The sequence below is a fragment of the Trypanosoma melophagium genome, assembly GCF_022059095.1.
Source record: "Trypanosoma melophagium isolate St. Kilda chromosome Unknown ctg9segment0, whole genome shotgun sequence".
Classification (NCBI taxonomy): Eukaryota; Euglenozoa; class Kinetoplastea; order Trypanosomatida; family Trypanosomatidae; genus Trypanosoma; species Trypanosoma melophagium.
Genome location: NW_027125194.1, coordinates 299,541 through 322,608, shown reverse-complemented (window position 1 = coordinate 322,608; position 23,068 = coordinate 299,541). Strand labels below are relative to the sequence as shown.

General features: G+C 38.8%; 14 protein-coding genes across 15 annotated transcripts; all 14 read left to right on the top strand.

The window, feature by feature from the left end:
• Positions 1-98: 98 nt before the first annotated feature.
• On the top strand, positions 99-2,123 carry LSM04_000780 (uncharacterized protein; the record flags this gene model as incomplete). Its single annotated transcript, XM_067332792.1, has 1 exon — positions 99-2,123. The coding sequence occupies one exon, from the start codon at positions 99-101 to the stop codon at positions 2,121-2,123; it is 2,025 nt and encodes a 674-aa protein (XP_067185523.1).
• Positions 2,124-2,311: 188 nt separating this feature from the next.
• LSM04_005106 (DNA repair metallo-beta-lactamase) lies at positions 2,312-4,396 on the top strand (the record flags this gene model as incomplete). Its single annotated transcript, XM_067332791.1, has 1 exon — positions 2,312-4,396. One exon carries the CDS (start codon positions 2,312-2,314, stop codon positions 4,394-4,396), a length of 2,085 nt encoding a protein of 694 aa, XP_067185714.1.
• A 338-nt stretch (positions 4,397-4,734) lies between these two features.
• On the top strand, positions 4,735-5,431 carry LSM04_006882 (Thiolase; the record flags this gene model as incomplete). Its single annotated transcript, XM_067332790.1, has 2 exons — positions 4,735-4,890; positions 4,943-5,431. The coding sequence occupies 2 exons, from the start codon at positions 4,735-4,737 to the stop codon at positions 5,429-5,431; spliced, it is 645 nt and encodes a 214-aa protein (XP_067185789.1).
• Positions 5,432-5,607: 176 nt separating this feature from the next.
• LSM04_008390 (Thiolase) lies at positions 5,608-5,931 on the top strand (the record flags this gene model as incomplete). Its single annotated transcript, XM_067332789.1, has 2 exons — positions 5,608-5,712; positions 5,770-5,931. 2 exons carry the CDS (start codon positions 5,608-5,610, stop codon positions 5,929-5,931), a joined length of 267 nt encoding a protein of 88 aa, XP_067185860.1.
• Positions 5,932-6,299: 368 nt separating this feature from the next.
• On the top strand, positions 6,300-7,586 carry LSM04_001788 (uncharacterized protein; the record flags this gene model as incomplete). The annotated part of the gene is made up of 1 exon (XM_067332788.1): positions 6,300-7,586. The coding sequence occupies one exon, from the start codon at positions 6,300-6,302 to the stop codon at positions 7,584-7,586; it is 1,287 nt and encodes a 428-aa protein (XP_067185577.1).
• A 532-nt stretch (positions 7,587-8,118) lies between these two features.
• LSM04_003934 (putative Zinc-ribbon domain) lies at positions 8,119-8,631 on the top strand (the record flags this gene model as incomplete). The annotated part of the gene is made up of 1 exon (XM_067332784.1): positions 8,119-8,631. The coding sequence occupies one exon, from the start codon at positions 8,119-8,121 to the stop codon at positions 8,629-8,631; it is 513 nt and encodes a 170-aa protein (XP_067185663.1).
• A 329-nt stretch (positions 8,632-8,960) lies between these two features.
• On the top strand, positions 8,961-10,466 carry LSM04_005669 (zinc finger protein; the record flags this gene model as incomplete). The annotated part of the gene is made up of 1 exon (XM_067332783.1): positions 8,961-10,466. The coding sequence occupies one exon, from the start codon at positions 8,961-8,963 to the stop codon at positions 10,464-10,466; it is 1,506 nt and encodes a 501-aa protein (XP_067185729.1).
• Positions 10,467-10,949: 483 nt separating this feature from the next.
• LSM04_003582 (uncharacterized protein) lies at positions 10,950-12,233 on the top strand (the record flags this gene model as incomplete). Its single annotated transcript, XM_067332782.1, has 1 exon — positions 10,950-12,233. One exon carries the CDS (start codon positions 10,950-10,952, stop codon positions 12,231-12,233), a length of 1,284 nt encoding a protein of 427 aa, XP_067185650.1.
• A 265-nt stretch (positions 12,234-12,498) lies between these two features.
• LSM04_000091 (Endoribonuclease YbeY) lies at positions 12,499-13,155 on the top strand (the record flags this gene model as incomplete). The annotated part of the gene is made up of 1 exon (XM_067332781.1): positions 12,499-13,155. One exon carries the CDS (start codon positions 12,499-12,501, stop codon positions 13,153-13,155), a length of 657 nt encoding a protein of 218 aa, XP_067185492.1.
• A 276-nt stretch (positions 13,156-13,431) lies between these two features.
• LSM04_008621 (uncharacterized protein) lies at positions 13,432-14,850 on the top strand (the record flags this gene model as incomplete). The annotated part of the gene is made up of 1 exon (XM_067332780.1): positions 13,432-14,850. The coding sequence occupies one exon, from the start codon at positions 13,432-13,434 to the stop codon at positions 14,848-14,850; it is 1,419 nt and encodes a 472-aa protein (XP_067185872.1).
• Positions 14,851-15,354: 504 nt separating this feature from the next.
• On the top strand, positions 15,355-15,759 carry LSM04_006209 (uncharacterized protein; the record flags this gene model as incomplete). Its single annotated transcript, XM_067332779.1, has 1 exon — positions 15,355-15,759. The coding sequence occupies one exon, from the start codon at positions 15,355-15,357 to the stop codon at positions 15,757-15,759; it is 405 nt and encodes a 134-aa protein (XP_067185750.1).
• A 289-nt stretch (positions 15,760-16,048) lies between these two features.
• Positions 16,049-17,641, top strand: LSM04_004909 (Cytochrome P450; the record flags this gene model as incomplete). Its single annotated transcript, XM_067332778.1, has 1 exon — positions 16,049-17,641. The coding sequence occupies one exon, from the start codon at positions 16,049-16,051 to the stop codon at positions 17,639-17,641; it is 1,593 nt and encodes a 530-aa protein (XP_067185704.1).
• Positions 17,642-18,712: 1,071 nt separating this feature from the next.
• Positions 18,713-21,002, top strand: LSM04_009469 (uncharacterized protein; the record flags this gene model as incomplete). 2 transcript variants are annotated; one of them, XM_067332776.1, is made up of 2 exons in its annotated part: positions 18,713-18,727; positions 19,263-21,002. In XM_067332776.1, the coding sequence occupies 2 exons, from the start codon at positions 18,713-18,715 to the stop codon at positions 21,000-21,002; spliced, it is 1,755 nt and encodes a 584-aa protein (XP_067185911.1). The 2 variants fall into 2 exon arrangements, with proteins under 2 accessions (XP_067185911.1, XP_067185912.1); XM_067332777.1 differs by lacking the exon at positions 18,713-18,727 and having other exon boundaries at positions 20,313-21,002.
• A 238-nt stretch (positions 21,003-21,240) lies between these two features.
• Positions 21,241-22,629, top strand: LSM04_005754 (ATPase; the record flags this gene model as incomplete). The annotated part of the gene is made up of 1 exon (XM_067332775.1): positions 21,241-22,629. The coding sequence occupies one exon, from the start codon at positions 21,241-21,243 to the stop codon at positions 22,627-22,629; it is 1,389 nt and encodes a 462-aa protein (XP_067185733.1).
• Positions 22,630-23,068: the final 439 nt, after the last annotated feature.

Here is a 23,068-nt window from a genome sequence, read left to right as displayed (position 1 = left end):
ATTTTTTTTTTTTTTCTGTTTTTCCCCTCGTTATATTTACTCTTTCTTCCTATAGAGTGGATATCATTAACTTTACTACTATAGTAATTTCTTAGATCATGGAAAGTGTTGTCTCTACCCCTACTTCGGCTTCCACAGCTGTTATTGGTGCTACTAATACTACTAGTGCTATTACTACAAGTACCACTACTAACAACACCAGTACTAGTAGCAATACTAATAGTAACACTGCAGCGGCAGCGGCGGCTTCTAATACTTCTTCTACTACCGCCACCGGTGTTGATAATGAATTTTATCTTGGACATATATTTCATTCACTAGAACATTTACCTCAGTGGTATCAACTCGTATCACTCTTTAGTGTACTTTGTCTTTTTCCTCTTCGTGAAATTGCGGTAGTTGGATGGCTTGCTGCTTCGCTTCATAATTCTTTTGGAACAGAAATGGCCTGGCCGGAGGATTATCAATTATTACTGGAACAAATGTCTTTTAATGAAAGACTATGTTTCACACTTTATGGTGTTGTATTATCAGTAATGGCTTTCCTTGCGTATCGGGTATTTGCTTATGATGTTCTTTACATTGGACTACGTGAATCGGGTTTAACTGGAAAATGTAAATGGTGGTTAGCTGCCTTTGTATGTACTTTACTCGGATGTGAAGGGATGGTGATATTAAGGGAAGAAGTATCAAGTACCCTATCTAACAAAGAATCATTAGCTCATCTCGCTTTAATAGGTTTTGACGGTATTAACAATACAAGATTTGATCCTCGTTTAGCAAACAGTAATCCTCATTTTATTATTCAATTAGAAATTTTAAAATCTCTTTTGATAGCATTTTTAGAACATGTGGGTCCTGCTGCTATTCTCGCTTGTTGTTACCGTCTTCTTAGAGATGTTCCTAGAAAAGCTACTGCTGCATTACGTTGGTATATTGTTACACTTATGTTATCACGATCATTAATAACATTATATTCAATGTATCGTAATAATGATTGGAATAGAAAAAGTCCATGGCTTTTATTTGCTTCATCATTATTTTTTCTTGGAATGGTAAATTATGCTTTTGGCCCTAGTAAACGAGGTGGATGGACAGCAGCTACATCTGTAGTATCTTCTATTTATCAAACTATTCAAGGAATTGTTAAGTGTACCGCACTTTTTTTAGTTATTTATTTGTCTGTTTTAGCCTTGGTGGTAAGTGTTCATGTTGTAGAATTACTTCTTATTTGGCTTATTTTCTTTTTAACAACAGTTTGGGTACCAGCTATTATTGATTCATGTTCAACAGATTATATAGTCTGTATATGTACAGCAATTTCTTTTATAGCTCGTGAGATGAATTATATTACAGATTGGGGATCTTTTCGTCTTTGGGGATTTTTATGTTTATGGTGGTTAAATATATGTTTATTCTACAACTTAACTACAAATGCCTGTCAATCTCGTTATGGTGGTATTGTATCTTTATCTGTTCTTTTTACAGTAACATGGCGTATAACCGGATTACGGGAAGGAAGAGGTGATTTTGTTTCTTTTCTAGAACATTGTGCTGCAGTAATGCGAAACTTAGTGGAGGGAACAATTCCTGTTAAAGAAAGTATGCTTACCGGTGGAACTGTAGCCACACCAATGTATACTTCATTACTTCAAACTGGTTTTCTTCTCTGTGGAATTCTTGTTGGTTGTATAGCTCTAATGAGTATCTTTAGTACCCCAGATATTCGAACTCGTTTAATTAGCCAAAACATTGTACTGGTAACACCTGGAGTACTTTTTCGAAAATTAGTAAAAACTCTCATTCTTGCTGTTTGTTTCCTTATCTTTATGGTGACAGCACTTATTTTATATAACTTTTTGCCTCATCTTGCAAGGTTTGCTCCTGAATTTGCAACTCTCGCCGTGGCTGTGGGTCTTGCGTGTACTATTCTCGGTACACTTATGGATATGCAGGAGTTTTTCTACGTTGTGTTTATGCGATTGATTGGGGTGATGGAGCCACCGGCGGCTAATGATGAAGAGAAGGAGGGAGATCAAAATCCGTTTGTTATGGGAACTCCAGCTTCATGGGTGAGACGTCAAACAGGAACCTTTCGATATTTTTTCTTTCTCTTTTTTTAATATATATATTTTTGAGGGATAGTCATATGTAGTTTTTCTTGTTCTTGGTTTTCGTTTTTTTTTTTTTTCTTTTTTCTTTGCTTGATTGATATGTCACTTTTCTATTTTGTTTCTCTTGTCCTTGGCTAGTCATGAGAGCTAATGGGGAGATTCGGGCTCTCCCGAAGGAAGGACCCCTCGTGGAGTATATGCGGTCGAGAGAGGTCTATCGAAGTAATACAATAGCTGTATTAATTGATGCATTTCGTCACATACGTGCTTATATAAAGTCATGTTCTGGAATAAAAGAGAATGATGATTATAATGAATTTAATGGTTGTGTGAAGAATATAAATGAGTTTCGTTTAATATTTTTTCTCTCACATTTTCACTCTGACCACTACAATGGTATTACCAATAGTTGGCATCATGGAATAATCTACGCTAGTCGTCCGACGGTAAATATGTTACGTTGGAAACTTGGAGTTGAGGAATCTTGTGTAAGAGGAATGGAACTTTTTGTAGTATACGTATTTTCATTAACAAATGGTGAATTCTTATATGAATATGCAGAAAATGAGAAGAGTATGGATTGTAGTAATGATTGTTTTTCTGTCAGATTAATTCCAGCCAATCATTGTCCAGGGGCTGTCATGTTTCTCTTTTACTCTCCCATCTTTGGAACAATTTTTCACACCGGTGACTTTCGGTTTAATGGAGGACATTCTAATTCTCTCTATTCCAGTTTAACACGTTCAGTGTGGGATTTAAACATGACGGATAATCCCGTTTTAAAGTGTATTGCAGGAAATGTAAATGTTCTTTATCTTGATAATACATACTGTGATCCACGATTTGAATTCCCTACGCATGCAGAAGTGTTGCGAGAGGTAAATAATTCATTATTACTCGTTTTTTCTGAATGTGCATCAGCACTACAATCTGAAAATAATAATAATAATAATAATAATGTAAGCGATAAACGTGAAAAAAGGGAAAAAAATATTTGTGTAGCTGTTTTAATAGGAACGTATTTTATTGGAAAAGAACGTATTGCACTTTCCATTCAGGGTACCTTCCTACCGTTGCCTAGTAGAAATGAGGATCACAAGTTTGTTCCAACATATGTGTCTCCTGAAAAGTATAGAACTCTGCAAGAGTTAGATTATTTTCCGGATCGTTTTATTCCTTTTTCACAAAATATCGGAAATATTTCTTCAGGGATTAGAAAATATGAAATTCAGCTTCCAGAAGAAACACTCCACTCTTCTTCAACAGTAGCACGGAATCTTTTTCCTGAAAATGCAGTAGAGTTTACTGAAGATGCCTCTAAAGAAACACGGTACTTTCTTACACCCATACTTGTTCCTCTTTCTTCTGTGGATTTTCCTGCTCTCTCTGCAGCATGCGTAAAACAAGCTAAACGGCAACGTGGCGATGTAAGCACAGAAAGTGATGTAAGTGATAATTACAAGTGTCAATCATTACATAAAGAAATACTTCCACTTTGGGATAATGAGGTGATTGATTTGAAACAGTTTGATGGTGTCCTTTCTGTGATGCCAACAGGGTGGACGAAAAAAATGAAAAAATATAAAGTTAACAGTCGTATTACATTGCTTCGTGTACCATATAGTGAACATAGTAGTTTTTCTGAACTTTTAAACTTTGTAGAATTTGTAAATCCAGAACGTGTTGTGCCTACTGTTTCACCAGAACTTTTTAAGCGGCATGAGGTGTTATTTGCGGAGAAGGCTCCTCGGATGCGTCAGCAGTACTCTAATACACAACCACTTTCTCGTTTTTTGCTTCCCAAGTCTATCCATAAAGTAGAAGCAACAGACACAGTAACCAATAATTGTAAGAAAGTAATTTCTTCACAATTGCAGAAACAACGAAACCCATTTGCACCTACTAGTACATTTACAGAAACAAATCACATTCATGAAGAAGAAAATAGTTGTAACTCGGAGTTTAATTCTGTTTCAAGAAGTATTTTGGTAAACAAAATGGAAGGTGATAAATATTCTAGTACACAGAGATTTGTTAAGCATGATTCATACTCGACTCTTATTGAAGAAACAATGCTCTCTTCCTATGGTGAGGTCAGTTGTGTGAACGATATAAAGGATAACATGAAGGAATTGCAGCCATCATTGAACGAAGAGAAAGCAGTAAGAACGCAATCATCTCTTCTTTGTTGGGCCTCATCATCTGTCGATGGAGATATCGATGATTGTGTGTGTGTGGGAATTAAACCCTCTGTTATTGATATTAGTGACTCTTCTGATTAGTACATTTCGTGTTAATAGTTAACGTATTAATTTTGTTGCAAAAAAAAAAAAAAATAATGATAATAATAGTTCTTATGATATGTGTTGTTGTTGTTTTATCTTTTTTTTTTGTTTTCGTTACCATCGTTTGGAATTATTTTTCTCCATATTTTTGTTTTTATGCTATTGTTATTTTTTCTTATACTCTTATTCTTTATTTTTTTTTCTTCGTTTTCTTCTTCCACGGTCACCGCACCAAACAGTGGTAACAAGCAAAATAAATTTAAGAAAATAAAGAAACAATATATTTTTATCCATTTGCTCAGTTAGTTAGTTATTTGAATACGCTACTAATAATAATGACTTTTCCAAAGGTTGTGATGTGCGGAGGAGCGCGAAGTCCTATTGGGGCTATTGCTGGAGAACTCTCCTCATTACGGGCATTTCCTCTTTTATCTCAAATCGCAGTGGCGGCCCTACACCACTCCAAGTGCGATCCCAAACAAGTGGAGTACGTGAGTACTGCGTGGGTTTTGCAGGATCCACGCACTTCAAATATCGCCAAAGCACTCTGATGCCATTGGAGCTCCTACGACTACACCAGGAACAACTCTGCATGAGAACTGCGCATCAGGGGCCGCCGCTATTCATGATGTGGCACGTCGTATTACTCTCGGAGAAATAACCGTGGGTGTTCCTTCTGGAGTGGAATGTATGCCAAATGTTCCTCGTTATCTTTTTAATTGCCGTACGAAGAAAGAACTTTATGGTGATCTTACCCTGGTTGATGGTCTTATGGCTGGACTCACAGATCCCAATGTTAGTAAGAAAGGTGAACTAATGGGACTTTTAACAGAACGTCTCGTGGAGAAGTATGGTGTATTACGTGAATTACAGGATGAGATTGCGTTCCGCTCTCATGTAAATGCTGTAGCTTCATGGGAAGAGGGAATGTATGACTATGTAACACCTGTTCAAGTCAAAACTCGGGAAGGTGTACAAATGGTGGAAAAGGATGCTGGGGACCACAAGTACATGATATGGCTTTCTTTGTAAAACAAAAACCATATTTTAAACCGAATGGAGGTACAATTACATTAGAAAATTCTAGTAGTCTAAATGATGCTGCTGCTGCAATTGTTTTAGCGTCAGAGAAAGCAGCAAAGGAACTTGGACTACCTATTTTAGCTGAATTGCGTGCCTATGGAAATATTGGTGTTCCAAGAGAATATATGGGTGAGGGAGCATTTAAGATACTTCCTAAGATTATGAATCGTGCAGGTATACGTATGAATGATATTGATTTCTTTGAAATTAATGAGGCTTTTGCAGCAGTGGTGAGTGCAGCAAGGAAGGAATACCCTGAAATTAAACTCAACCGCGTAAATCAATAGGGAAGTGTAATCTCACTTGGTCATCCTGTGGGATGCACGGGTGTTCGTCAGGTGCTGGATATGGTGCATCAACTGAGAAAACGAGGAAAAACAATTGGTGTTACAACCCGTTGTGTCGGTGGGGGAATGAGGAGTGGCGAAGTCATCGAAGTGCGAACGTAAGGAGTGGTTTGTTTTCTTTTTGTTTTTTTTTTCTTTTTCCTCCCCTTGCTGTGGTATGTCGCTTACACTTAAAAAAAAGAATGTGAGCGGATGTAAAAAGAAAAGTTATTAATAAATGTGGGTTAAATGTGGTTTCCGCTTCTGTGTACGAAGTCCACTACACAAATTCCAAGCGATTAAAAAAAAAAGGGTTGGTGGATATGTATTTTTTGTTTCGTTTTGTTTTGTTTTTCTTGTCTTTTTCTTTGTGTATGGATGAATTACTGTTAGGCTTTCATTACTGGTAACAAGAATGAATACCACTTTCCAACATGAATGCAAATAAAGATTTATTTTGTCCTTTTTTTTCACTCTCTTTTTTTTTCGTTATGCTTAAAACTCTAGACAAGAGTTTATCTGAGTTGTTTTATCTTTTATATTACTATACTATGGGTGAAACTAATAATCCAGAGAATATTGTCGAAGTGTTAGGGAGTTTAAAAGGGGTCTTGGATCGCGTGAAAATTTTGGTTGAGAATAATCCGGAATCATCTGATCTTCCTGTGGCTTTTAGCCACCTGTCGCTTTCGGTCGGCTATCTGGCTAATGCACTATTGAACCTCCCAAATCTCTGTATTCCTTCTGACCATATTATTACTTTACAGAAAGAACAAATTGTTGCTGAGGATAAAGAGGTTCTCCGTTTTGTAAATGGAAATACTGTGTATAAAGCCTTCCTTGTTGGACCAGGGAATTTGAATAGATTACTAATTGAATCATTCAGTTTTATTGATAAATCCCTCATGAAATGGGTAAAAAATTGGAAACCACGACGTGCCCAACCATTATTGCTCCCTTATTTCTGTTCAGAAAAGTGTAAGTTTGGTCTAGAATGTAAGGAGAATGTGGGATTCACGACAGCTGCCTTGTTGGCTATTGTAACAAAGCTGCTTGAAGCTTCAAGGCGAAGGGAAGCTAGCTTGGGGGTTGCTATTGTTCAAGAACAGAAAATTAATCAAATCAAAAGATGGTTAAATGTTAGGGAATTTCCCTTTTCTGTAGGAATCGTGGAAAATGAGTGGAATGTACCCCCTAGTTTCTTAATGCAACAATTCATTGTCTGCACAAGAGACACTCTTCCTTTTCTAAAACCCCAATTTTCTGCTAGAAACATTAACCATCTTGCTGTAGATGAACTACACTTGCTTCCAAATGAAATATATGAATACATTGACGTGAATAAATTATCAGATTTTATCTATCGCTACGAAAAAAATAAATTAGCCTTCATATCTATACAGGAGTACTGCCTGCGGGTTGAACTTAAAAGCCAAAAGCGCAAGTGGGTCACGCTCCGTACAGAACCTGAGTTTTCATTTCTATTACTGCTTAGAAAAAGGTTTACCAAATCAAGGGTGGTTTTCTGCGGCTTCTCAAAACAGACTATCAAATGTGAGGAACTAGGAACATTCAAACATGTAAGAAACATTGAAGAAGTTTCACAGAACGTTGAGTGTTTGGTTTGGTGTGATCCCTTAAGAAGTATAACGGTTCCAGAGCTGCTCGAGAAAACAAGTAACATTTTCGCAAAGGAAATTTATATTTTATCAGTCTCTAATCCTGATCCTTATACAATTCTTAGGGAAGAGATATTCAAACTACATAATGAAGGATAAATTGAAAAGAGAGAATAAAAGGAATTAAGAAAACATTGATCTCCATGGGTTTTTCTTTAGCTCTTTTGCTTGGGAGTGTGGTAAAGAAACAAAAAAAAAAAAAAATAAGGGGCCCTTTAAATTTTTCTTTTTATTTCTGTGGCACAGCACATGGTCGTTGTCATAATAAAGAGAAGATGGGAAAAGAGACAAGATGGTTTTTTTTCCCTTCTTTGAATGACCGTTAATGAAGAAGGTAAGACATTGCTTATTCGTCTTGGTTCTTCTTCTTCTGCTGTCTTTCTTTCTTTTTTTGTCTTCGTTTACACAGTCCAGGGCAATTTCGTCATTATAAGAAGCTAGAGTTAATGACGGTGAGTAAATCTTTTTTTTTCTAAGATTTATCGCGTTTTCTTTTCTTTTTTTAGAGGGTGTTAATATGCCTTAAATTAATCTTTATTTTCTTCTTTTTGGTTCTTTTTTTTTGTTTTGTGTGTGCCCTATGACTACTTTAACATTGTCCTATTATGTTCATATCAGTAAGAAAAAAAAAATGCGGCGTTTTACTGTTGTTATTACCCCTGTACCTCTTTGCGGCAGTTTACAGCTCCTTCTACCGCCGCTCGCCTCATCCCAGTTCACCTCCAGTGGACACCTCATGAATGCACGGCGACAGAAAGCCACATTTCTCCGTGTTGCCAACCGCAAGCGTGTGGAGATGTTTGTTGGCAAGCGATTTCATCTTCCAACGCGGTTGCAGACGGCCGCCCCGGATATTGCACAGGAGTGGGATCACGAGAAAAATCCCATGCATCTTTATCCCGAAATTGTTGGCATTGGTTATGTGGCTCCAGTATGGTGGAAGTGCTCCAAATGTAAGCATTCTTTTTCAATGGGTGTAGAAAAGCGTGTTGTACGGGGTGGTGGATGTCCAGTCTGTGCGATGCAAGAAACAACGAACGATGTCTCGGTTAAAGAAGGTGGTGAGAATGTACTAGAGGGAGAAGAAAACAAAGAATTACGACCGAAACGACCAGTAATGTTTAATTTGCGAACCAAATACTGACTAAGTTGGGAATCTACTCCACTATTTTACGCTCCCTCAGGTGTACACATAGATAAATAGATAGTGGGTTATGAGAAGAGAAAGGGAGAATCGTAAAGACGGTAAGAGGTGGAAAACTGGATCGTTTCTCTCTTTTTTTCTTTTTTTGTTTACTGATCTCATTCCTAGATTTTCCTTATCCATTACTTCCACAGTGCATCGTTATTATTATTATTATTATCTCTTTCTGAGTTCTCGCAAAATATCCTTATTTTCTATCCTTCTTGTAAAGATTTATTTCCCTCGATCTCTCTCTCTCTCCATATATATATGTGGTTTCTATATGAAGTATGCTCTCCTACCACGTTACAGATGTCCTCTGCGAGGATCAGACGTGTGAGTTGCCGGGTGACTGCGTAGTTCCCGCCGTGGTGGGCCGCGTGGTCCTCCACCGGCGACTAAAGTTCAAGCGGGAGTTCTTCGTCCCTTTCCTCCCAACGCGGTCGCTCCTTCTCATCTTCCCCACCCGCGACCCCCTTGACGGCGTCGCCCTCCGCCCGACCGCTCTCGCCGCCCTCGCCCGTTATCTCCGCTGGCTCGCCGCGGACCTCCCGCCCGAAAGTCCCGCGCGTCCCCGCGGCCTCTTCGTCTGCACCCACAGCGGCTGTACGGTGATGGTCCTCGACTGCGGAGACGTTCTTACAGCCATCGCGCTACACGCACGCGCCCAAGAAGATGACGCACCAGTGCTCGGCACTCGACGTGTTATGGTATTTCCCTCCGACGTTGATGAAGGACGACCGGAGACTGATTACTACGTTGTGCCAACTTGTACCATCTGTGCTGAGAGGCTTGAGCCAACACTCACAGGGTATACGGCACGCACATGCCGCTGTGATCCACCTTCAGCATGTGCTTGTATGACTGAGCACTCATCATGTGTAGTCTGTGCGGCGTTGCTTCGCATGCAGCGTGGAGGAGGCAGCAATGTACCGTGTGAAGTCTGTCACCTCGCTGGAGACCCGTGGATTTGCCTCGTTTGCGGTTTTGTTGGTTGTAGTCGTTACCAGGCCCAACACGCAAAACACCACTTCCTCCAAGAACGACATTTCTTTTCTATGAGTCTGCTTACACAGCAGATTTGGGACTACGATAGTGACGCATTCGTACACCGTGTAGTTGTGCTTTTCGACACAGCTACAGGCGCTATGCAACGCGTACAATATCCAGATAGGGATAACCTCCCATCGTCTCTCGCAGATGACACAGGAGACACCGTCACGGCAGAAAAAGCAAAGAAAAAACACATTAATGCCAAGTATGACTCCACAGTGGAGACGTCTAATGAACAGTTAGCGTTGATGATTAAACATCAACTTGATGTTAGACGTGCAGAGTATGAAAGTGTGCAAGAAGAAGATCAGGGTAAGCAAAATTTGTCTTTTTCTCTTGGGAGATATTATGATGACGTATCAGAAATTTATAGTGAAATGATTTTTGAAAAAGAGCATAGTGGAAATCGACAAAAGTGGTTATCCTTATTTCTTGGAAACCGCTATCTTGACGATGAACTTCGACAATGTAAATGTGAGGTATCAAGGTTAGAAGAGTTGTTAAATAACCTCAATAGTGAGCTTCGTAGTGTGGTAGAACATTACGCGACCGGAGAACACCGTCTCTTAGATCAGATTGCTGACCTTCAGGAAACTATCAAAGAGGTTGAAGCAAACGTACGGATGCGTAAACAGCTTGAAAATAGGTTGGGTGGAGATGGTTGCCAAACTATTTGTGTGATGGGGGATGGAAATGACAAGAGTACGAAAGATACGAAGAAGAACAAGAAAAATAAGAGATAGTAGAAGAAATAAAATCGTTCGGAATCTCAAATCGTTATTGTTCATTATCATTGTCATTATCATTATAATCACCCTTACCATTGCTACTATTTTCTATTTACGATATCAATATTATTTCTTTGCCCCCCTTCTTTGCCTTTTCAGTAACCTTCTTCAAAGTTTGAATATATCACTGGTTCTTTTGCAAGGGAAATGTATTTTGTTTTTTTTTGTTTTTTTTTTCTTCTTGCATGCTTTAACCAGTTTTTTTGTTATTGTTTTGATTATACTTTTTGATTATCTTCAAAACCTCCTTTTTACACCTCTTCTTTTTTTTCGCTTTCTCTCTCTCTCTCTTTATTCTATAATTACTATTTTTTTTTGTACTTTTTTGGTTACCTCGTATCTATGTACGAAGACAAATAGAGGGTGGTTCCCCAGAGGGAGAGAGAGAAAAGGAAAGAAAGAAAGATAATTACGCTGCACTTCTCTTTTCAGAAACCCATGGATAAATATCACACGTTACCTGAAGCGTCGTACATTCTCCGACGTGTGAAGAATGATCGTAGCCGTCATTACAAGTCCCGTGAGTCTTTTGAGGCACTCTGTGCAGACATCGTCCTTCTGTGGTCAATGCCTATTAACCGAGATTCATTCAGCGATGATACCCCACAAGATCAACAAAAAGAGAATGAAGAAGTAATGGTAGAGCTCGTTTCACTTTGGCCGGATTTTCTGAAAGAGGCTACTCTTTATATGGCGAAGGAGTCCCCACTTGAGTCTGCTCGGTCGTTACTTGAAGCAATTGTATCGTCTGTAGAATCTTCTGCTATTACCGCATATGGTGACACAATTAAAGCTGCCAACACCGCATGCTTAGATGAAATTATACAAATTCTTTTCTCTGAAATTGGTCAACGTAGATTATCTCTCTCTTCATTGATTCCTCCACTATGGGTAATGCAGCAGGTGACAGTAATAGTTGAACTTCTTCAGGAATATCACCTCTTTTCTGGTGATTGTAACTCTGCAGTTGCTACTGATACTGGTAGTCTTAGTAGTAATGCTAGCGCTAGCACAGTAAAACTTATAGAATCGTATAATGCGTTAGCTGATCGATATATTGGACTATTTGTAGAAGAAGTAGCATTCCCTAACTATTGGAATTTGGACTGGAATTCTGCTTCCCCTGTACTGCTTGTGAATGGAGTACATCCTTCTATTTATTTCTGCTTTACCTCTGTTGCTAATATCGTGTATGGTTGGATGCGCCGACCTTACTTAACAGACGCTAGACCCTGTCGTGAAATTGTTGCACGTATATGGGAGCGTGGGGCATTGGCAATTACTTCCGTCGCAGAGGAGAAACAATTAAGTTCATTACGGGAAAATCAAATTCAGTTAGATACTATGCATTTTGTACTCTTTGCACGTATGTTTCGTGAATTTATGGGTGACCCTTTTTCTAAAAGTGTAACTTGTGCCCTAGTAAGACTTTTAGAAGCTGTTGCAAAACGCATCCGTGGGGTGGAGATATTACCGTCAGAGGATTTTACTAGTTTCAAAAAAGAAATTTGGGATGTACCTCCGATTAAAAAAACGGAGTGGCCACAGATTGCCATTATTCAGAATAGTGATAAGAATTGCAAGAATAGTACTACCTCCCATAATATTAGTAGTGGTGCCTTTATACCTTGGTGTAATGAGTTTATACGTGCATCTCATGTAAAAGTTGCGCAAAATCCCCCAAAAGACTGGGAACGTACTTTGTTTCAAAAGCTACACTAATGTCTTTTGAGGGGAGGGAAAAGCGTGGGAAGAGTGATAACTGAGTTGCGATTATTTTTCGTTTGAATCTTATGCTCAAGCCTGGGGCCTTTGATTATGGAACGAAAAAAAAAATTGAAAGAAAATATACCAGTGCAGAAATGTTTTTGTTTTATTATTATTTTGGTGTGTGTATCTTTTTTTTTGCATGGTATTTCTTTCTTCCTTTATATATATATATATATATATATATATATATATACTCTCTCCATCATCAACAAGTGTAATGCAGAAGCCGTTTTTCCATCATGTTCGCATTCATGGTGCAACACCTAATTTTTCTGCCGCTGCAAAGAAGCTGACAGAAGCCGTGTTGTGGATGGAGCGTGCCCCGGCGGCTGTGGAGTTGTCTATTCACTTTGTACAACCATATCAAATGCACTCTCTGAACTATGAGTGTCGTGGAATTGATAAACCAACAGATGTTCTGACGTTTCCTGGTAGTGGCAGTGGTACTTCTGAAGTTCGAAGGATGAACGATGTTATTCTTGGAAATTCAAGTTTTGTAGGTGAAAAAGAAGTAGTAGAAGAAAAGGAAAAAGGTGTTAATAGTAATTCCACAGAAGAGTTACGAGAGCTGCAGTTACAACGACGTGCCATGCTTATGGACCTTGGGGAGATATATTTTAGTGTGGAGTACATCTGGCAACGTTGTCTTCATCAGCCTGGAAAAAATTTACCGTTTCATTCGTATCTAGAGGCAGCGTTAATACATGCGGTGCTACACTCGTTGGGATATGATCATGACACTGCAGAGAAGTGGAAAAAGATGTCGAGACGAGAAAAATTTGTAATGCATCAGTTGAATTCTTATCGTCGCAAATGGCCTGGGTACTTGAAAGAGCTAGATGGCATGGAATTTATTTTGTCCTCAGGAAAATAATGAAGTAAAGAAAAAAATGAGGTATTTAAACATATATATATATATATATATATATATATATATATATTCAGGGTTGTTTCGTGTTTATTATGCGTTTCTACGATCCTCTTATAATGTACATGCTTCCTATATGATTTCTTCTATTCTCCAGTTTTGCATCATCTCTCTCTCTCTCTCTTTCTTTCTTTCATTCTCACTCACACACATTGTGTGTGTGAGTGTACAAATATATATACATATATATATATATATATATATATTCATCTCGATTAGGGAATGGCTGAGCTGAAAAGAAGTCCTCAGCAGCAGACACTGGCCGCTATTGTAGTACCTGGCCGTGAAACACTGCGTTTTGCCGCACCCAAGCGACGTCCACAACTTATCACACAACAACAACATCATCATCAACACCATCAACAACAACAGCAACAGCAATATCGAGAAGAAAAAGAATTATATGATGGCGGTGTGTGTCGGCGTGAAATATCTCTGCGCCGGCCTTTCACAGGCCTTTCACTGCCGTTGACGAGTCGCGGGTCGAACATCATCGCCGTCGCCGCATCGCTCGAACTGCGTAACTTCAGCGACGAGGATGCCGCACTTCTCACATCACCCGATGAGCCGCATTGTCACGTTGTGGAAGAAGTGGTGGATGCGCTCTTTACAAACTTTATTTCGGCACCAACACGGTGTGCATGGAATACACCTGTGCCTAGGCCGGAGTGGAAGAATGAGTTTCGTCTTCGGCATGAGTGGTGGATCTCACTTCGAGTATTGCCTTTAAGTATGCAGATAGAGGAACACCACCCTCCGTTGATTCCTTGGGGTGTACGCAGTACAGAAACGGAGAATCAGTTTTTAGCAGATATAGCGTTCCACATGAGACGCAAAGGAGCTGTTTTTGCATTACTTCATATAGATCACATTTCATTAACCCCAGAACGAACAAATATTTTGCTATTTGATGGTGTTCTTCGTAATGAGGCTCATGTGTTGGAATGTTTTTCAGTTCCCTTTTGTGAAATAGGAGCTGCTACTTTGTTATTATTACTTTGTGGATTTAATCACTGTCGTGCACTTCAACCACAGTTGAAGTATTTGAATCTCTCCTATAACTGGATTAATACTTCATGCTCGCATATGCTGGCAATGTTGTTAAGTCGCACATCTGTCCGACGGCTTAGTTTACGTGGTAATCGCTTTGGTGGAGGAGATATGTCAACATTTCAAGATTTTCTCCTTCATGGATGCTGTCTCCTTGAAGAGTTAGATCTAGGTTATACTTGTTTGACACGCGCTGAAGTCTGTGCCCTTATTCGCTGTTTACCAGAAATGCCGAATCTTCAGGTACTTCTCCTTGATGGTGTCCACGTACCTGCGAGTAAGGCGGTGGCACTTTCAACCGCTATTCGAAAATCAAAACTTACATATGTTTCACTTAAAGGAATTCCCGCCTGTTCTGGTGAGGCATATTTACATCGAATTCACTTAGCCTGTCAACATCATAAAACGGAGCGAATGTTACAGGATGATCAACTCACAATGCGGGAGTTGGCAGAAACTGGAAGTTTTTTTGAGGCTTTTTCACGGAGAACAGGTGAGTGGATGGATACAGGACAAACTGCTCTTCCTGTATCCTATCGCCCCTTCACCACCAATGAACCATCCCTGCCGCCAATTGATGGGTATACATGATAGTACTTTATGAGTGAAAGAGTTTAAATGCATCTTGTCGGCTACATGGACACAATGTATGAAAAATGGAATGACATTTTGTAGTTTTTTGTTTTTTGTTTTTGTCTGTTTGTGTTTGTGTGTGTGTCAGTTGCACAAAAGGTTGTGGTTGTTTTTTTTTTTTTAATCACCCTCTCACATATCAATTCGAAAATAAAAATAAGAGGGTATTGTGGTTAACTGTTCTTTATTTCTTTTTTTGGTGTTTTTCTTATTTCTTTGACAAATGACACAGGGGTGTACACTACTTATCACACCGTATCATTTAGGACCCATTCTATCGTTATCACGTATTACAGTTGCGAACACATCCACATAAAGAAACAAACCAACAGCAAAAGGGTATATATATATATATATATATATATATAGAGAGAGAGAGAGAGAGAGGAGAGAGAGAAAGAGAAATCAATTTAAAAAAGAAAAAGAAACATTCAAAACCCACATATACACGTAGATACATATATGCTCCGCCGTACATCGGGCCTCTTTGCATCGTCAGCCCCACCACCGTCCACGAACGCACAGCAGGAGGTGCTACAAATTACATCTGCCTATTCATTACTGCGTATGTGTTATCGCTCTATCGACATCAAAGTTAAATCACGTCATGCTCGTCAATTTCTACAGCGCCGGTTGATTGAACAGTGGCATGAACACCGGCATGAAACAGATACAGAGAAGCAACGCTTTCTCATGGATCACGCCGGTTCATTTCTCCAGGCACTTCATTCTCCACGGAACCCAAAACCAGGTGAATCCATCACGTTTCAACTTTCACGTAGAAAAGCATATGAAGAGGCACAGAGGGAAAAAGCGGAACGTGCAAAAACGGTTCTTAAGCTTCCACCTGGTGCAAAACTGAACTAACCACAACGTTTTTATTTCATTTGGAAATTTCCATCCTTTTCTTTTCTTTTTTTGTTACAATTATCTTTATACATCTGTGCATACTTTTTTCTGTTTTATGCATTTTTTTTCTGTTTTTTTTTTTTTTCGTTGTTTTCTTTTTTATCGTGAACATTATAACTTCTCATACGATAAAAAAGTGAAGAAGGAAAAGAAGAAGAAGAAGCAAGCAAACCTTTCCTTTCATTCTACCTAAGCAGAGAAAAAAAAGTAAATTAGGAGGTGTTTGTGTGTTTGTGTCTTTTTGTAGATGCGTTCCTCATATGTTAAAGGAGTCATCGTGACAGCAGTTCCGACTGTACTTATTTTATTCGCAGCACGAACTATTCGTTCTGTTTTGGCAAATCCACCAGGCATTCCAATTCCTCCGATTATTCCTCATGAAGGTGATGGATTTTTTGCTCGTAATGTACGTCGTTTTTTACTGCAACATTTCTATGTTCTTCGTAAAGATGAATCCATGTTTCATCTCTTACGATGGACACGTCTTTTTAACCATCATCCCTTTTTCATGCGTATATTTTTCCGTCCTCATATAGTTATTTCGAAATCCGAAGATATTGAAGAGGTACTACTTCTTCAGGAAGCCAGTTTTTGTAAACGTACAGGTTATGATCTTTTACGTGCCGTTATCGGTGATGGATTGTTGGCAATGACGGATAAGCAGAAACACAGATTACATCGTCGCATTATACAGCCTGTATTCAGTTCTTCAAATATCAGAGGAATCGCTAATGAAGTGATGCGGGTACATATCCTTCGTCAGCTGAATATTTTTCATAAACTCGTTCTTTCTGTTGGTGATGATGGAGTTGTGACGATTAATATTGCTGAACATATGCATCGTATGGCACTTGGTGTTGTAAGTGAAGCGGCGTTTCGTGCATCTGTGGAGGATTCTGTTGCGGTACTTGAGGCATTTTCTTCCGTGACAAGAGTCCATCGACTTAATTATTTTTGTCCATATCTTCGAACTCGCTCACAAAAAGAAGCAGAAAATATTTTATTAGAAGTTAGTAATGCCCTAATGCAAAATAGTGAAGATAATAGCAGCTTTAAACGACGTGTGGTATTGGATGCCCTAATTGAAGAATTTGCTATTCATTTTGACAAGAAAGATGTTGTTAATCATCTTATTACATTTCTTTTTGCAGGACATGATACAACAAGCAATACATTAAATTTTCTTTTTGCTCTTCTCGCACGTAATGAGCGAGTTCAGGAGCGCCTTTATGAAGAACTGGAAATGATCATGCCTGGTACCTGTACTTGCCCAACGATTGAAGAACTTTTAGTATGTGAATATCTTGTGGCTGTTGTGCGTGAGGCTATGCGCCTCTTTCCCACAGCCCCACTTATCTATCGTGATGCACTGCAAGATGTACATCTTCCATCATCTAATGTGATTATCCCAAAAGGAAGTGTCTGTGTACTGAATATATTTGGAGTGCATCGCTCCACCGCAATATACGGCGATGATGCGGATGAGTTCCGTCCAGAGCGGTGGTTGAATGGCGAGGGGCGGGAACTCCGCAGTCGCTGTGGTGTTTGCGGGTACATGCCGTTTAGCACCGGCAGTCGCAGTTGCATTGGTAAAGAGTACGGCTATTACGAAGTTCTTATCGCAACGGCGGTGTTTATACGACATTTGCGTCTTGAGCCCGTTGGGGCGTTTCCACGCACACATTTTGTGTTTACTATGACGTCACCAGACCCCTGTCGTGTACGACTGATACGCCGCCCAGATGTATCGACAGATTCTATGATGAAAAATATACAGGTGCAAAAGGAGTATGAAACAGTAAAACAATTCCCCACAAAAGCTGAAACTCTCGTGGGGTAAGGAATGTATATATATACATTTAATTTACGGTAATGGGAGTCGGTATATTTATGAAATAAAAAATTCCCCGTTACGTAAGCAATTGTTTTCTGAAAAAAAAAATGGTATTGAATGATCTTATTTCTCTCTATTTAGTAGAAAGAACTCGCTTAATATCTGATCTATTGCACATATATATAAATATATAAATATATATATATATATATATATATATATATATATTTATTATTACTTTTGTCTATTTTGCTATACGTGGATTCTCGTGTTTTTTTTTCTTTTTTTTTTTTTTGGTGCAATTACAAAATAAATTCTGTCGATATATTGATTATCAAAGTGAAGGAGCAATCACGTACACTTATAATGCATAGACCTTTAAGTTTATGCTACACTGGTCACTGATACTTTTGTTATTGATATTGTGAGTGCTAGTGTACCTTCTTCTTGGATATCATTCGCAGTGTCCCCTCTTCCATTCGTTTTCCTTTTTCTTACACATACAGACGTAGATATATATATATATATATATACAACCTTATTTCTGTTTTTCATTGGCTAACTTTCTTTTCTTCCTTTTGATAAGGTGATGTATGTGTGTAAGTGCGTATGTGCAATACAAGTATACGAATTATTAATTATGTGAATAGTATTTGTATAAATACAACTAAGTGAATAAAGGTATCATTTTTATTCTCCGTATTTTTCTTTTTCTGAGAGCTTGTGAAATATATATATATATATATATATATATATATATTATATATTGTGTTTGCTGTGATTTTTTAATGTGAAAATGTGTAATATTTTCGTTTTTTCTCTGTTGATGGAAACATTACTTTCTGTAGTGGGTGTTAAAGGTTCATATAACCGATGACCCCTTCCATCATGTGCAAATGCAGGTTAAAGACACCTTCGATACCTTCTTTTTCCTTCACTTATCGTGCGTTCCTTTTGGTAAAATTCCTTTTTAACCTTTCTAGGTTTGTTTTCAATACTATTTGAATAAATGAAAAAAAAAACCCAATCCTGTGGTAAAGGCTTTTTTTTCTTTTATATTGATATTTTGCGAAAAGAATGATCGAAGCTTGCGTAAACTTTGTCATTATCTTTTCGTCTTCACAGTCTGCCAAAAGTAAGTTCTCTGAAAACTCCACCCAATCTGCCCTCACCGCCCTGAGCGGGAGACGGGTTAAAAAGAACTTCTCAGCACTTCCATTTTGTCAGTTCTGTTACTTATTAGGAAAACATTTATAGAGGAAAAATATTGGGATGCAATTATGTTCTCAGGGGGAAAAGTGTTGGTTCTTGCGGAAAGTCATAATATTACTCTTTGTTTCTTCTATTTTATTTGATTTATTGTGCGGGAGGGCAAGGTTTAGATTATTCTGTTTTTCGATTTGGGAAAAGTGGAGTTTACATCGTTCATTTTCTTTCATCCAGTTAAGTTATTGTTTTGATGCCCCTACTACTACGTTCTTTGATTTGGGGGTAGTTAAACAATAAATTGTCTGGTGTTTTTTTTTTACTTTTGTTTTTTTTTTTGTTGATTCTTTTTCCATTCACTTTTCTTTCTTTTTTTCTCTCGTTTTTTCCACACTGGACTTTGCAGGAAATCATCCTACAGACGACGTCTATAGCAAAAGTAGAAAAGTCTCTGCGTGGTGTGGCATATTTGCCCCCAGTAGGGGCATCACGCACACGTGCTGTTACTGGAATTCTTGCTGCTGCTAATAATACTAATATTAATAATAACACTAGTAATACACATTCATACAATTTGATCGCCATCGCTACATTATCTCTCTCTTCATCGCATGATGGGGAACTCACGATTATGACAGTGGAAAAAGAAACAACCCCAATGACAATTGGACGTCGTACCTTCTCGTTAAGTAAAGAGTCTAGAGATGGGATCGCCAGAGTGGTATGGGCAGGGCTGACAGTAATCGCATTAATGAGTTCCGCAGGAGAAGTGTTATGCCTATCATCAGGAATGCAAGACGATAGTAATAATAGTGACGATGATGATGATAATGGAAGCAATAGTGATAGTAGTGACATTGGGGAAATGGAAGAACTGCTTTTACGTGCTGAAACTCGCGCTGTAGATATCTGTGCTTTGACAGTACTTGGTTGTCCTGTAGTTGTTGCTGCTGGTCATCAACGAATTCACAGTTATGCATTTCCGACACAGTCCTCCTGTGGTAAAATAATTCCAGAAACTCATGAATATAATATTGGTCCTTTTCATAGTATTGCTGGTGTTTCACAATATTCTACTAAGGCAGCACTTCTAGTTGGCTGTACATTGGGAAGTATTACAGTGTTTGAATGGGAATCCCATTCTATTTGTCCTGCTCCTCTTCGCTGTATTATTATGGGACCATCTACACGATACATTGGTATAGCATCCAGTTCTCGTTATCAAGTCAAAACAGGGTATCAAACCACATTTTGTGTTTTTGGTGAGACAGAAAAGAAAAAAGAGAATAAAGTTTTACATATTCCTACATTATCATCCCAACGTTCAGATGGTATTCCTTTTGAAATAACAGAAACTGGTAATTCAGAATTGGGATCGCAACTTCCTTCATGGAATGATGTCTGTGGTACAACAAGCCGAGCACACATTAGTGGTGGGGCATCACTCGTAATCGCTCAACCAAAAATTGGAATGGATTCTCTAGTACCTCAGGTGCTTTGTATAACCGTTACCCAACGGAAATCCTATACTTCCAAGGTGATTAATCCAGCGAAGTCGTGTGCTAAAAGTTTGGAAGCACTTCCTTCTGTTGACGTTAAAGTAATAGAAGTAGTATCTCCAGAATGTGAACAGGCACTGGAGAGGCTTGGTTCTTCTGTTAGTGTACTTCCTCTATTACGACGTACAAATTATTGTGGTTCTCAAGATTATGATGCATTTTGTCTCTTTGATGGAAAATCTGCCGCTTTTTTTGGATGGAGTGAAGAAACACTTCAGCTAGAGTCATGCGGTATTATTCAGCCAGACTCTCCTGCGGAATGGATGGCTGGAGTAGCCTGGACTCCACACTCAGATAGCGTCCTTGTACTCTCTGGCACTCCCCTCAACACTAATGATGAGGAGCAACAGGGGCAGCAGTTAAGCAGAGAGAACAGTATAAATAAGAATAACACAAACACCAGTCGTAATAACGCGGCGGTGTGTGTTGTTGGCAATCTTCGTGTAACCCGTGCAGTGCCGCATGTACGACATGTTGGCACTTGGCGACGGCGTGTGGAACGAAGATTGGCGGCAGTTGAAAGAGCCGTTGGAGTTCTTCTGCGAGCCCGCGGCGGCCGCCGTCGTCGTGCATCTGTGCGATATCCCGCGCTTTATCCTTAACAGTTATTATATATATATATATATATATATATATATATATATATATATATATATACTTGGTATTGTGTGTGTGTGTGTGTAATTTGAGGAAGTAGGGGATGGGGATTTGTTATCTTCCATAGTGTTATCTTTCTCTCTTTTTTCTTCCTCTTTGGGCTTTTTTTTACATTTTTGTTCTTATTGTTGTTTGGTACATATATGTCTGTACATGGTAGACAAAGGAGGTGGAATTGAGGAAATGACAGCATCCCTCTCATCACGGAAGATTGATGAGGCTCTTCGTCTCTCTGCAGAGGCACGGGAATTATTACTCCTTCATGGTCACAGTAGAAAGGCAACGGTAGTGTCTATTCGTCGTATCCAGGAAATACTACGTGCTATTCTTCAATGTACCTCTCTTATACAGACGTACGATCAGACACCCTATCGCTCTAGTATTTACAATCATGTTTCTCGTACATTTCTGAGTGTTCTTGATCTTCAACCAGAAGGGGATGAAACGGGTAATTCCTGCAATCATAATAACGACACTTCATACAATCGTGATTCATTGGAAAAGATGTCAAATCATCCCATGCATGCGATGATGAATGACGATATTGGCATCTCTGAAGAAGTTTCTGCATTGGGACCTGAAAGTAGTGCTGATAATACAAAGAGTAATAATAATAATAATATTGTGCGGTGGACAGATATTGTGGGATGTGAAGAGGCTATCACGGCTTTAAAACAAGCAACCACACTTCCGCTTCAATTTCCACACTTATTTAAGGCACCACGACGACCACCACGTCGTATTCTATTATATGGTCCTCCCGGTACTGGAAAAACACTACTTGCAGCAGCAACAGCTACAGAGTATGATGCACCGCTTCTCACTATTTCCTCTGCAGATATTTTGAGTAAATGGATTGGCGAATCAGAACGTCATGTTAGGCGTTTATTTGAGGCCGCCGCACAACTTCCTCGTAGTGTTCTTTTCTTTGATGAAGTGGATGCTATTTGTGGTGAACGTGGTGGGTCCAATGAAAGTGAGGCTTCACGACGTATTAAAACGGAGTTACTGCTTCAAATACAAAGTGTAGATTCTGGTCGTGTTACTATTATAGCTGCGACTAATTTACCGTGGGAGTTGGATTCTGCTTTTCGTCGTCGCTTTGATCATCTCGTGTTTATTGATCTTCCCACACCCTCTGCACGACGTCAACTGTTCTTATCTGAATTACAACTAATATCCCACAGTCTCAATGAAAGTGATTTTGATTGGCTTGTTCAAAACACGGAGGGATACTCCGCATCAGATATTCGCCACATTGTGCAGCATGCCATAATGGAGCCAATTCACCGAATTGCTCAAGCAACTTATGTGCGATGTGTTCCTGTTTCACTTTCTTCTTTTAATTCCGCAGTGGAGCGTCTCAAATCTCGTACACAATATGTGCCGTGTGCAGAGGAGGATGAAGGGGCGATGCCGCTTTGTGGTGTTCCTGCAGCAGAGCTTCACGCACCAGATGTCGGGAGGGATGACTTTGAAAGGGCCATAAGTGAGTTTCCACCAAGTGTATCCACGGAAGAGATGAAGAAATTTTCACAATGGCGTAAACGGGAAAAACATACTAGTGGATAATCACCTATATGATATTATGTATTTAAATGGGTTTACGTTATCTTTTTTTTTGTTTTTAAACAACGGCATGAAAAAAAACATTTACAGAGTCTTTGTATTGTCAATTGTTTTTTTTTTTTTAGTATGCATACTCTCCCTCTCTTTATTGAACTTGAACAGAGTTTGTTATTCTTTCTTTTGTTTTTCTGGGTATTTTTTTTTTTTTTGATTTTATGTGTTTTATTTTTGACGGTAGATTCATATATATATATATATATATATATATATATATATATATATTCTTTATTTCCCTATTTATTTTTGTATGTTTCTATCTCTCTTTATCTCTCGCTCTGTATCTATGCGTTGTTAGTGGTTTGTGTATGATTCATGTTATTTCTTATTATTGTCTTCTTATGCCCTTTTTTTTCTATCTAAACAGATGAACTCACGTCTTTTC